The 14,899-nt window shown below is 41.4% G+C and overlaps 1 protein-coding gene across 1 annotated transcript in view; it reads right to left on the bottom strand.

Annotated features, from left to right (window-relative positions):
* Window positions 1-14,899, bottom strand: part of LOC112106846 (cadherin-13) — a 743,971-nt gene that overhangs the window by 501,100 nt on the left and 227,972 nt on the right. The window contains exon 3 of the mRNA XM_024200308.1: window positions 5,211-5,419. Within this exon, the coding sequence (XP_024056076.1) occupies window positions 5,211-5,419 (209 nt within the window). The remainder of the gene's footprint in view (window positions 1-5,210; window positions 5,420-14,899) is intronic.

Genomic DNA, 14,899 nt, shown 5'->3' with positions numbered 1-14,899 from the left:
CAACTTTTCATTCTGCTTTATCGTGAAACATTTTCAGGAGATGTGAAATTTTCCATGGGACAGAAATTCTAGTTCCTGCACAGCCATAATGTAGACTCCCTCATAAATGCATATCACAAGAAAAGCCCCCTTTACCCGGAAAAAGTAGAAGATTCCATGAAATCCACTGGGCACCTAGCCATTCAAACTTAGTGTACCTGGAAAATGCTTAGATACCACAGCAATGGATGCTATAGAACAGTGGTTCTCAACCAGAGGTACACATACCCCTGGGAGTACACAGAGGTCTTCCAGAGGGTACAACGACTCTCCTAGATATTTGCCTACTTTGACAACAGGCTGCATAAAAAGCACTAGCAAAGTCAGTACAAACTAAAATTTCATACAGTGACTTGTTTATACTGCTCTATACACTGAAATGTAAGTACAATATTTATATTCCAGTTGACTTATTTTATAATTATATGGTAAAAATGAGAAAGTCCACAATTTTTCAGTAATAGCGTGCTATCATACGTGCTGACTCCATGGGTGCTCAAGCCCCGGAGCACCCACGGGAAAAATTAGCAGGTGCTCTGCCCCAACCAGCAGCCAAGCTCCCCCCATCCCCACCCCCACCTCGCCTCCTCCTCTCCTGAGCGCACCGTGTCCCCGCTCCTCCCCTTCCCTCTCAGCGCTTCCGGACCCCTCCCCTGCCGCCTAACAGCTGTTTGGCGTCGCTTAGGACTTTCCAGGAGGGAGGGGGAGGAGTGGGGACATGGCACGCTTAGGGGAGGAGGCGGAGAAGAGGCAGGGCAGGGGCGGGGACTTGGGGGAAGGGGATGGAATGGGGCAGGAAGGGGGCAGGGCTGGGGTGGGAAAAGGCAGGAAGTTTGGGGAAGGGGTGAGGGTGGTGCAGGGGCAGAAAGAGGTGGTGCAGGGGTGAGGCCAGAGGTGTGGGGGGGAGGAGGGAGCCCCCACCGGGCAGAGGGGAAGTCGGTGCCTATGTGTTCTATGACACTTTTGTATTTCTAGGACTGGTTTTCTAAGCAAGTAGTTTTTAAGTGAGGTGAAACTTAGGGGTATGCAAGACAAATCAGACTCCTGAAAGGGATACAGTAGTCTGGAAAGGTTGAGAGCCACTGCTGTAGAACACCCTAAAACAGACAGAAACCAATGTTACTAGTCATAATTATGGGGGAGATGTTAACAACAGGACTTAGAATGGAATCTGGTTACAACTCCTGTCCCTCCATAATATGCAAATATATGTATGTATTACACAGACAGACACACAACCTCTGAAGAAAGTTTCAGAGGAAACTTGAGATCTGAAAATCAAAATATAATTTTTGCTTCTTCCACCTCTACTAGTCAATAAAAAGTCTAATCAGCATCTAATTGGCAATCTTCTTGATTATGCTGGAGGCAGAGTAGCATCCATCTTGCTAATATGAATCAGTTTCCTCTGGAGAGCTAACAAGAGTAAAAATGTTTCCTGATAGGAAAATAAGCAGATATGTCTCAAAGACACAACAAGCAGAACTGCTAAGAAAGAAGGCATTATCTTTATAATCACTGGTGATGTTTTAGCTATGAACTGAATCACTTAATTAAATCACTCATTAATTGAATCACTTAGGACCTGATCCATCTCCCACTGAAGTCAGTTGGAGTCTTTCCACAGGCTTCAGTGGGAATTAGATCATTAGAATCCAAAAACTTTTATGTACTCTCCAAAGTTGTCCTCTAAATCTTTCCAGCAGTCATCTCTGGCCGGGAGGAATCACCCTTTCTAAGGTTTATAGTTTAGTCCGTCTCTCTTCAGGCTCACAGCTAAGGTTACCTAGACTGCCAGTCACTGTATTAGTCGATTGTTGTCAGTCTTTTCTAAACATGTTGAGATTCTGTAATTAGAACCATTAACAATGGGATTTCACAGATGTAGGTTACAAGCTTTCAAAAGAGAAACTACAGTCACAGGCAGTGGGGAAATATTTAATAACTACTTATCCTCTAATTAAACAAGGTACGGAACTCTAAGTACTGCATGCTAAGCACTGCTCTAGCATATGCTTATCATAACCCTACAGAATTGTACTAAAATGCGAAGGTTCCAATCTGAGCTAGTCTTCGCCAAGATTCATCTCACACACAGATGGAGCAGTTTTGCTGTTTCCATGCTGACACACGGAGATTGTAGCATGAAGGATTAAGTTCAAATTTATCATAAAATCACTTCAGATAGGACAATGTAATCTTCAAATTCTACTTGAATTTGACACACAGAAAGACAAAACAGACTGTGTTGGACTTAAAATAGGCAAACAATAACTGAACAGTTTGCTTAAAAAAAAATAGAACCCTCCTTAGAAAGACTTGGATTAATCCATCAGCTCTGGGACTGATTCTCTGACATCATTGGCAAATGCTCAATAAACACAAGATAGAGGGCTGGAAAGATTCTCTCCACTGTCATTAAATCCAGATGTTGCTCTACGCCAGGATAGTTTCCCAAGACAAGGTTAAGCAGGCACAAATTGCCAATGCCCTTACTACATGTGAGGATTATCACTTTGAATGGGGACACTGGTCATAGCCCTTTCTCCCAGTCATGTTCCCTATACCAGCAGCTATAAAAAGGTTGATGGCTGCAGGTGTAGGAGACACTACAGGTAGCTCTACATCCTCTGAAGATCCACCTGTGCAGGGGAGATCAGCCAACAGTTGGATCTGCCAGATTTAGGCTGGTTTTCTTCCACTGGAGCAGTGAAAAGTGGCCAGAGCAGAGCCCAGGATCAGGGCCAGAGTTCAGATCAAACTTTATTTATGAATAGAGTGAAGTTGATGGCTTTTAAACCTGTCCTGAACATTCATCAGTACACTTGGGAGTCTTTGAGGAAGAGAGGCTCACCACCAGAATAGCAGTTGAGGACTAAGGTGCATTGATAGTATAGTTAAGTGCAGGGCACAAACAAAACACAGATACCCCATGCCAGCAGTCTCTTCTCTGAGAAGAAAAACAATCTCCAGTTTCTCACAAAAATAGTGGTTCAGATCCTGAGGTCACACCTTTCACAGGAAAACTGCTATTGAAAACAATGGAAGGGCTGCCTCATTCAGGAAGACTGGATAAAAATTGAGTAAGAACTTCAGGATGTAGCTCAAAGAATAAGAGACTTTCACACAGGGACTGGGCCCTGACGATTGGCTCCAGATCTGTCAGCAGCATTCAGGGCTGTTTGGATCTGGGCCCATCCCTCATCTCACAATAAGAGCCGACTGAAGGGCACAACAGCATTTCATGGCAAACTTCCAGGTTTCGACATTTGTTTTTTGTTCTACACTGGAACAAAATGTTTTGAACGTTTTCACAAAAAATGGAAGAGTGTGTGTGTGTTATAGCCTGTTCTGCAATGCTGGAGATTCAGATTCAAGCCCCTGCTTCAGACCAGAGAGTTTTCCTCCCACATCACACTGAATCAGGCAGAGCAAAAACTTAACTAGCCAGCTAAAGAGTATGAGAGAGAATGACTCTTGCTCTTGAGGTGACTTAGGGTATGTCTACACGGCAACCGACGCTCACAGCAGTGAATCTCAGAACCTGGGTCTACAGATTCAGGCTGCCGAGCTTGTGCTACAGCACTAAAAATAGCTGTGTAAATATTTGGGCTTCGGCCGGAGCTCAGGCTCTGAAGCCTGAGCTCAAATGTGTACACAGCTATTTTAAGCATTGTAGCGCAAGCCTGAGTCTGTAGACCTGGGCTGCGAGACTCATTGCCACAGGCTTCTGCTTGCCGTGTAGACGTATCCTTGGTTGAAACGGAAAGGCTTTGACAAAATTTCATCTAGTTGAAAATGTTCCAACCACCTCTACTCATGCTATTATAACTTTCTGATGCTATTTGTTTTCCCCGGCAATCTATATTCACATTCAATACAGCTTAAAATGCAAATCAAAACCTTTCCCTCGGCCATTGACTTTTAAAAGTTTGTTCAGCCTTTGTTAGCCCTACAGCTAACCCTTTTTTTTTTAAAAAAAAAAAGGAAGATTTAAGTTAAACTACTATAGCTATTGCCGGAAATATAATGAAAGTGCTCCCAGCCAAAAGCCTAAATACTGAAATAAGACATTGGATCAGTCACTCTTTCTAACACTCCTTATTATGGCTTCTTTGAGTTCCTTTAAATTATAGGTCTGTAAAGGTACCAGGCTTAATTATCTTGTAAGTCACTGTCATGCCTGCCTACTTGCTGAATGCCAAGGCACCAAAATGAAGGCTACATCAGTTTTTCTTTTGTTATTTTGTTGTGTATGGAGTAAACATTTCAATCAATTCCCCCGCCCTCCACCCCATCATTTTAGGATTATATTGAAATTTTATGTGAAAGAGGAAGGACACACTATTCCATGGACAAAGTAGAACAAAAATCATTGGCATGTAAAGGAGACACTGCAAAATGTGGGGTAATAATTGGTATAGGCATTGATGTACACTAGGACACAGGAGACCCATATTAAAAAATTAAAGAGCCATAGGCTGGAATTCATTCCCAGGTCACTCTTAGATTTCTAATGAAGGTTAAGGATTTGTAGGACCTAAATTAAATCTTTACAGTAAGTCTTCTCAGATCCTCAGTAAGGGTCATACTGTGGTTGTCTAGTCCCATTGGTTTGCACTAGTAAGGTTATTACAGTTCGGCCTTTTATGAGCTACCCTCAACAAAGCTGATCTGTGTCCTTGCAGAAGGACTGTTTTGTTAGAATGGTTCTTTTGTTACTATCTGGCCTTCATTGGCATTATCAATTCTCTGTGGGTGCCTAGGAAATATGCAGTGACTCAGTATCATACAACATCCCTGATTTCAAGAGTTCCGAATATTAAAATAATACTTGGATTACGGGTCAATTACCGGCTATTAGCCAGGATGGTCAGGCATGCAACACCATGCTCTGAGTGTCCCTAGCCTCTGCTTTCCAGAGGCTGGAAGTGAAGGACAGGGAATGGATCACTCAATGATTGCCTGTTCTGTTCATTCCCTCTGAAGCACCTGGCATTGGCCACTGTCAGAAGACAGGATCCTGGGCTAGATGGACCACTGGTCTGCCCCAATATGTCTGTTCTTAGGTCTGATGACATCTCTCTTTTAAGGAGGTAACGCTGTCTAGTGTTTAAGATGTTAGAACAACCCTCCTTGACATTCTCTTGTGAACTTTGGTCTTTTATTACCTTTAAAGAGCCATGATGGTCTTTCCCTCCGACAATTAGAACTTCTGCCATATCTTCAGCCTGGGCAGACCGAGCATGGATGAACAAAGCTCGGCCAGCTTCAGTTATATTTTTCAGTGCAACTAAAGATCCATTGGGTTCCACCTTAAAGTCTGGGTTAGAAACTTCAAAGTTCAACTTGTCATTCCCCTCGCAGTCATCAAACACCACTGGAAAAGAAGAAACAACAAGAGGGTAAGTATTGGTCTACACACACAAGCTTCAAACATTTATACATGATTTGCTTCTCCACAGATATCACACACAACCTGTTCCAAACTATGGAGCACATTTTCAAAGTGGTCTCCAATCAAGCTCTTTGTTTGCATAACTTCGTGGACAAGCTTGTGCATGTGCAGTTTTGGAGGGATGCAAGATTTTGACCAGGCAAATTGGGTAGCTAAGACATGAATTAATAATTTCAGTCTTGGACACTGAAATCACTCAAATCAAGATCACACAAACAGCAAATACATACCTAATTGCATATATTAGGTAGTATCTACAGCAGGGGTAGGCAACCGGCGGCATGCGGGCCGAAGGCGGCACGCGAACTGATTTTCAGTGGCACTCATACTGCCTGGGTCCTGGCCACCAGTCCAGGGGACTCTGCATTTTAATTTAATTTTAAATGAAGCTTCTTAAACATTTTAAAAACCTTATTTACTTTACATACAACAATAGTTTTGTTATATATTATAGACTTAGAGAAAGAGACCTTCTAAAAACGTTAAAATGTATTACTTGCACGTGAAACCTTAAATTACCGTGAATAAATGAAGACTCGGCACACCACTTCTGAAAGGTTGCCGACCCCTGATCTACAGAGTACTTATCATGGACTTGTTCACGTTACTGGACCTCTAGAATCTTTAAGGCTAACAAAACAGTTAAAGGTAACCAGTATGTTGCCTTCATGACTGGAATTGGTTGTTTTTAAAATATCCTGCGTCATATTCTATTGTAAAAATGTTATATGATAGAAAAGTGTGGCAGAAAGAATACTATAGTTTACGTCACTATCAAGACATCTGGCTAAATGTATGAATTCCACATTAAAACTATCCCTCCTTATTGTTTAAAGTTGCAAATAGAAGATTGACAAATCAATGGAAGTTGGCTGTCTATGGGAAGAGAACACCTACCTGCTCTTTTTGTTTTTAAAAAAAACTTCCCCATAATTGTAACAGTGTGACATGTAATTCAAAATACTGTAATTGTGAGTAGCATGGATTTTTTGTTTGCAGAATGGTTTATCTTATTTATTGATTTGAGATCCTTTTATAAAGGATGATCTATGAAGGTGACTATTTTAGGTTATATAGAATTATAAGTGAGTACGGTAGTTATATATATTAGCCACCATTTAAAACACAGCTATCACCCAAATACAGGATCCCAGTTAACACTGTGTGGGCATTGTATTTAACGGCAACCATCAATGGAGCAATATAGTTCTTTGTGTTTGTCAGACTTCCACCATTAATAAAACTATTGGGCAGATGCTCACCCTGGTGAAAATTATCATAGTGCCATCGATCCTCAGCCCTAGTATAAATTGTCATAGACCCATTGAGAGCACACCAGCTGGGGACAGGCCCCTAGATATCCATAGATAGAAACTGTTTATGCTACCAAGAAACTGTTTTAAGCCTTGTAAGAGTAGACAGTGTTGCTCAGATACACACGTTCTGCATACTTGCTATTGCTCTGCATCTTCAGTACTTTATTTTTAATATACTATCATCTTTACCAACAATTCGCTACAACACAATTGTTCTTTAAAGAGATCTCTCAAAAAAAAACATACAAAAAGGAAACAAGAGATTGATGGTGATTAAGAAAGATACTGTGATGAATTACATTAATTTCAAGTGCACAACCAGCAAGCTACTGCAAGTTGATAAGTTATGGGGTAATACAAGTATCTATCCCCATTTCTTTTACCTTTCTTATTTCACAATACAGTGAAAATATATGCTAGATTTTGTGTGTGACATTTGGTAAATGATGAGTAACTTGAGTTAATTCAGATCATATAACCATTCTACATGCCCTGGACTTTTTCTTGAGCTGTGTTAGTCTCCTTAACCATTATAGATTTATACTATAGACAGTTTTGCCCCTAAAGACCTTGGAGATTTAGCAAGTGCTCCTAGTCTTTAAATACTGTGAATACCATTGCCTGCAGTAATTACACACTTCATTAAAATGGAATCTCAGTTACATCGTGTCAGCTTTAGACCTCATAATAAACCATGTGATTAAGAAGTCTTCACTACAAACTTGTAGTTGCGCCATAAATCTTTTAGGTTTCTCCATTTGAGAAAGATGGATTGCATGTGTTTGGGGTGTTTTTTTTCCTAAAGGAGATCCATCCTAGACTTCCAGACTGCTTATTAAGCTAAACTTCTTTTAAGTTCATTGTGGGCTGCTTGCTGTTTTGATCTTGTTTTCCCATCTGTAGTGGATCTTTAAAAACTGTTGTGCTTTATGGATATGGACAGGCACCCAGAAATTATAGGAGATCAAAGGCATTAGACTTATTAAAAATAAAGCAGCTTCAAAATGGTTAATTGGTTAAAACCACTGTTGGGATTATCTTGTTAGGTGCAGTTGTTGTTTCTATAGTCAAGAAATTCCTAGATTCTATCACAGCTTGACCATTACTGGAACCAAAGCTGTGGTCTCAGATACAGAATAACCTTGTACTGTACCATGGCTGGACACACACTACAGAGACTATCTACAACTGACTGGCATAACAGACCTGCAGGTAAATTTCCCATACAACCGCACTCCACCAACACTAGTGGATTAAGCATATATTCACAGCACTGCAGTTCTGGGATCTGGGCTGGCAGGGGACTGTAGACCTAGTCAAATTTCCTCCTGGAAATCCACTACATTTGAACCCCACCACCAGAAAATTGCAGAGATGGGAAAATCTGTGGCTCTTTGCTGATTCTTCAGTTTGAGTGGAGCTTGTTACCATGTGATGCATTGTGGTGTGGCCTAAAATGCACACTAAGAGGCTGATTTTCAGAAGCAATGGTACCCACAACTCCAACTGATGTCAATGGGAGTGCAGGTGCTAAGCACCTCTGACAAATCAGAACCTCAGCTACAAAGGGCAATTGGTTACAGTATGTGGCAGGCTAAGCACTAACTGGTTAAGGAATCACAGCTTGGAATGGGGACAATACCAGCCCCTACCCGCTCACCCAGCACTGTGTACTGGGAGGGCTGGCAGATAGCCATTTTAGATTTGATTCTGACCCGCAGGGAAGAACTGGTAGCAAATCTGTAGGTAGAAGGAAATGTGGGTGAAAGTGATCATGCAAAAAGGAAGTAGTGAGAGCAGCGGAATAAGGATAATGGACTTCACAATAGCAGACAAACTCAGAACTTGTATGTAAGGTTCCGTGGGAAGAAAATCTAAGGGCAATAGGCGATCAGGAGAACTAGCAGTTTCTCAAGGAGACAATATTAAAGGCACAACTACAAACTATCCTGATGCGAAAGATCAGAAGACTAGAAAGAAGCCAACATGGCTCCACCAAGAGATCTTTTATGACCTAAAAATCAAAAAGCAATCCCACAAAAAGTGGAAACAGACTAATTGGTAAGGAGGAGGACAAATAGCACAGGTATATTGGAACAAAATCAGAACGTGCTAAGGTACAAAACGAGTTACACCTAGCAAAGGACATAAAAGGCAATATGAAGAGGCTCTAGAAATACATTAGGAGCAAGAGAAAGATGAAGGAAAGCATAAGTCCTTTACTTAGCTGTGAAGGAGAACTAATGCATGCTCAGGTATTTAATGCCTATTTTTCTCCAGCCTTTACTATAAAGGTTAATGGTGACCAAATACTCAACACAATTAATGTTACCAACAAGAGGGAAGCAAAAAAGAGAAAGAACAGATTAAAGAACATTTAGACAAGTTAGATGTATTCAAGTCGGTAGGTCCGGATGAATTTCATCCTATCATACTTAAGGAATTGGTTGAAGCAATCTTGGAACCGGTAATAATTATCTTTGAGAACTCCTGGAGTATGGGTGAGGTCCCATAAGACTGGAAGAGAGCAAACATAGTGACTATCTTTAAAAAGGGGAGAAAAACCAGGTAATTATAGGCCAGTCAGCCTAACTTTGACACCTAGAAAGATACTGGAACAAACTTATTAAATAATCAATTTGTAAGCACTTAGAGGATGGTCGGTTGTAAGGAATAGCAAGCATGGATTTGCCAAGAACAAATCATACTAAACCAACCTAATTTCCTTCTTTGACAGGGTTGCTTACCTAGTGGATGGGGGAAGCTGTAAGGAAAGGTTAAAAAAACTGGGCATGTTTAGTTCTGTGAAAAGACAACTGATGGGGGACCGGTTAACAGTCTTCAGATATGTTAAGGGCTGTAATAAAGACAACTATGATCAATTGTTTTCCATGTCCACTGAAGGAAGAATAAGTAGTAATGGTCTTAATCTGAAGGAAGGGAGATTTTAGGTTCGATATTAGGAAAAGCTTTCTAACTATATGGGTTGTTAAATTCTGGCATAGTCTTCCAAAGGAGATTGTGGAATCCCCTTCATGGAGGCTTTTAAAACAGGTTGGACAAACACTAGTCAGGGATGGTCTAGGTTTACAGGCCAGCCTTAGCACAAGAGGCTGGATTTGATGACTTTGAGGTCCCTTCCAGCCTTAGTTTTCTCTGATGCAGCACCACGAGGGAGTGGGTAAAAAGTGTCCATGTGCATGAGTAAATGGAGGAGTCAGGGTTAAATAGGTGGGGGAATGGAAAGTGGAGCCTCAAAATGGGAAAAAACTGCACAAGTGAGCATAGGTGCTAGAATTAGTGGTGCTGCAGCACCACCTGGCTTGAAGTGGTTTCCATTATTTACAGGGTTTATTGTTTGGTTCAATGGCTCTCAGCACCGCCACTATAAAAACTGTTCCAGCACCACTGCAAGTGAGAGGAGAGAAAGAGAGGGACAGTGATGGGGTAGGGAAGAAAGGAAGGGGTGAGACTAAATTTTGGGAAGAGATACATTAAGGGGGAAGATAGAAATGAAAATATGAGGGAAGGAGAGAAAAAACACCACTGGGAAAGGAAGGCAGATAGAGGTGGCAGAAGAAAGGAGGAGAAATCAGACACACGAAAAGCGGCTAGAGGAAAGAAGGATACCACTTATTGGTGAAGGAATGGAAGGAAAAGAAAAGAGACAGAAAATCAAAAAGAAATGAAACATACTGGCCCAAATCCTGCTCCCATTTACTCCAAATTAGCATCACTATCCTCAGTGTAACCTTGGACTGACAGTTGGATAACAGAGCAGAATCGGGTCCAGCAGGTTCATTATTTCATTGAATAAAGGTTAATCCAAAATGGTACCATAAATAAGACAAAAGGCCCCTCTTGTCCTTGGGCATCCCACTCTCTCCAGATGAATTTTTCAGCCTCCCCCTACTCCTCCTTTTCCCCCCTCATCCTGCAGGCCCCTGCTAACCAAGTCTTACACTGCAGCAGAGAAAACACACTGAACATGGGATGTGCTGCTTTAAACAACCTGACGATAATAAGGCCGTATGACACATCAGAGCCAATGCTCTCAGAGCACTCTGTATGTTAATTGAGACCATGGAGCAGTGGTGGTAAGATTCATGTAATCGCAGTTAGATCCTTATGTAAGGCTCTGTATTAGCAGCCTGCCCTAGTACCAAAAGCACCATCTGAACGCAGGTCCTGTCGATGACATAGGACAGGCATTTTAATAGCCACACAGAAATCTCATAGCACTGTCACAGCTTGCAAAAAGGCAGCTCCCCACAGACACAAAGTGTGGGGATTAAAAGCTGAAATTCTTCATTCAGGTGCATGATGTAGATCCCATCCTGATGGAGAGATTATAAGTGGATCCTTTTGCATAAAAGCAGTCCTCCAATAATAAAAAGCTTCAGGCGATTTACTAGTGTATTAATAGGTCACAGCTGGTAAAGTTTGGCAGCTGCCACTTTGGCAAGTTAAGTGTATCAGAAGAGAGGAGTCTCCTAGTAACAGTTTTTTTAAAAAAAGCCAAACAAATAAGGAAAGCTTTCTCTTGAAAACAGAGATCACAGTTCAGACCTCTAAAGTCACCAAGCACAGCACTGTTGGATACATTAAAAAACGAAGTTACACTTCCCGGTGGTTCAAAAAAAGAGGTTTTAGACTTTCTAGCAGTGCATTTCTCCAGCAGCGCTATTCAGCATTCGCCAATCTCTAGATTCCTGCATAGCCAACATCTGTGAGCATTGCAAAGAGACCCAAGAGCTCATGCTGGTTGGACACATGCAATCAGAAGAGATATTTGGGTGTATATTTTATATTCACTTGGCATGTGAACCTGTCATTTTAATCCCCTTCATAGTCTGCCCCTCCATCTCTCTGGATTTTATGAAACTGGCACTTTTTCCAACTGGTGGAAAAACAGGGCTGTATGAAAAGTGGAATGCTACTTCCTTGCCATGTTTCACCCAAAACACCGACCCCTGAATTCCCAGTTCCACCACAGAATTTGGCTCTCCGACCTCAGGAACCAGAGGATGTGAAGATGACAGCGGCAAAGAAAGAAGGCAGGAACTCAAAAGCGTTTTGGGTAGGGATATGAAGGAGACGAGAGGAGCAGTGAGAGTCTGATTGTGTTTAGGAGTGAAACCAAGAGTGAATGGGAGGAGACAAAGGGAGCCATGTGAACACAATATGGAGGAATATAAGGGCCCAGCAGTGATAGAGAAGTAGGTTAAGCAAAACTGTAAAGAGAGTTGAAGATAAGTGTGGTAAATCTGAATTTCGGGGGCAAATCCAGCTTTTCACCAGAATCATTGTGATTTCTCTGTACAAAGGAAGGGCGGGAATTTGGTTTTTGGGTCTTGCACAAGAGTTCTGCACCACCAGTTCTGCGCTCATATCATAGGGGACCCAGGACAGAGGATATTCTATTGTGCAGGCATTCCTGTCCTACCCTTCAATCAGGGGATACTGGGCTACGGCAAGCTACTTTAGCTAATGCAGTCTACATGGAAGAGTCCTGCAGCTGCTCCACAGCTTTATGGTAAGGATTCCTTTCCCTGGCCCAGGCTGTATATTCCCACGCTGGCTGTACATTAGGTCCATGAATTTGGGCCTTAGTTAAGAAAGAGAAAGGAAAACACTGAAATGGCACACAATTCCTGCTGAGTCATACTCAAAGGCTGATTCAGCTAGATCCAGGTAGGATATTAAAGGAGCTACAGTCTCTCTCTCTCTCTCTCTCTCTCTCTCTCTCAAGAACAAAGCAAACTTGGGTATGAGACAGTGTCTTAGGAACAACCATACCTGGGTGGAAAGCTCAGGCTGAGGTTTCCGTTTGGTTGTTATCTGCGTTACAAGTTCAGTCAAATTTCAAGCGATAAGATTGGATTTTCCTAGAAATGGGACATCCCTCATGCTTGCAACAGATTACTGTGAATGTGCAATTAGAAGAATCTACTCTTCTCAATTTTTTCTTCTAATTTGGCCCTAAAAAAAGTCCAAGTAACCTATGGACTTTGAAAAGATGCCTATGAATAACCTAAAATCCAAGTATGTCTGCAGGATAGTGCACGTTTTAGTCAAAGAAGGTTACTGGAGGGGTTGGGTTGGCATGGGAGGAATGATTTAGTCATTGGACCAAATCTCTAGTAGTCCATTTACAGCAGAAGAGAATTTGGCCCTTATCTGAAGTTTAGGTGTTCAGGTGATATGTGATGAAACGGGTGATAAAAGCAGACAGATGAGACACGTGGTGAATGTTACAAGAAATAAGAACAAAAGACTCAGTGCAACTGCTCTCACATAACAGACATGCATACTATATAGCAGGGATTTAACAGATCAAATAAATAGTAACCTGCTTAAAAGGGAACTCTCACACTTGAACTTTAAAATAAAAGGTTCACAGGAGTAACTTTCAGTTAGTGCTTACGAAGGTTAATCAGATTAGATTGTAAAACTCCTTAGGGCAAAGACCATCTTTTTTTGTTCTCTCTTTGTATACCACCTCGCACAGCGGTCCATGACTGAGGATCAGAGGCGCTACTGCAATACAAATAATAATCAATCATCATCATTCAACTACCCTACAATCTACACTGCTGGAAATCACATACCAGTCATTATTATAAATGGCTGTGTCCAGATAAGAAGTTATCAGGGAATTAAAACATAATGATCTAACTTTTATTTACATGAAGGCAAAGTTATTCATTTATTGATGCGTACATAAGGCTTCTGATGTTCCTTGTCATGCCCCCACTGCCAAGTGAACATGTTTATTGTGTTTAATATGCCATATGGTATGAAACAGTCTCCAAAAACCTGTGCAAGCCGAATGGAAGCACTGCCAACCATCTCCCAATGAAAAACAACGTGTATGTCACTGCTCTCTCTCTCTCTCTGTTCATTTCTCAGCATTAGGCTCTTCAGCATTTATTTTTAAGAAATCTTTTCACTATATGTATTTGGTGAACTAACTAACTAAATTGATCAGAGAGAGAGAGAGAGAGAGAAAGAGTATGTGTGTGTTTTAATCATAGCCTTCCATCATCAGAGGCAACTTTGGCAACTGGAGGTTTCTTGCGTGGGATCCCAAGCCCATTACTGTAATGATAGGGAATTGAAGATGTGACTGGCAACGTTACCTTTTATAGATCAGAACAAGAAATCTCAGGTTTGTGGGACTCTTTTCCAAGCTCCTTTCCTCCTATCCACCCACCCCACAATTATGATGGGTAACATATGTGAGGCTTTCACACCAGTGTGATATTGATGATAATGAACCACAGATCTTTTAATGAATCCAGTATTAAAACAGGAAATGTTTAACTCCTGGATCCTTCCTGTAAGTGGTACACTGAGCAAACACAAGCTGCAGCACAGTTCTTACATCCCGGAGTTTGTTATGCTGAGACGTTTCTATTTCAAAGCCCCGTTTTCAGGGTTTTAAAACTCAAATGCTTCAATTTGCGTTGAGCTGAAGTATGGGATCCACGGTTCTGAGCCTGCCTGTTTATTATTCGTCTAAAATTGCTTGAGAACTATTTTCGACCATTAAAAGAAAGGTATGAAAGTACAACATATATGTGCATATTCTGCAACTGCATGCATACATATAATTATGATAACTAGCCATCTAAACATACAGACTTAATATGGGTAAGAGCTTATATTTAGAAAAAGGCCCTTGTAAACAATTTATGAAGGCATCACTTCACACAATCACTGGAGAGGGTCTGCCTCTTTGGTGGAGCATAACAGCTGGTTAAGGGTACCTAGCAACAGTTTATGATGGGGACTGAAGGATACTATATGTGATTGAAACTACAGGGGGAAATTTAGGCAAGCAGAAAGTAATTATCCAGCTGGAATCTGGCCAGCAGACCAGAAGCTCACATGCCTTCTCATGCAAATATTGCCCATCTTTAATATCCAAAAGTTTTGGAATCCCAGTTTTGCATCTCCTCTGAAAGACAAGCACCTCCAACACCATGCTAGGGGACTGACTCATTAATGGCAAGATCACAGCCTATAGTGGTATAGCTGAAGGCTAAATAAATAAATAAGTTTATTTAAGCTTGAAAAGTAG

This window comes from Terrapene carolina, unplaced genomic scaffold, assembly GCF_002925995.2.
Source record: "Terrapene carolina triunguis isolate 2854851 unplaced genomic scaffold, T_m_triunguis-2.0 Scaffold33891, whole genome shotgun sequence".
NCBI lineage: Eukaryota > Metazoa > Chordata > Testudines > Emydidae > Terrapene > Terrapene triunguis.
The sequence above is the reverse complement of the archived record's forward strand: the minus strand, read 5'-3'. Positions and strand labels throughout refer to the sequence as shown.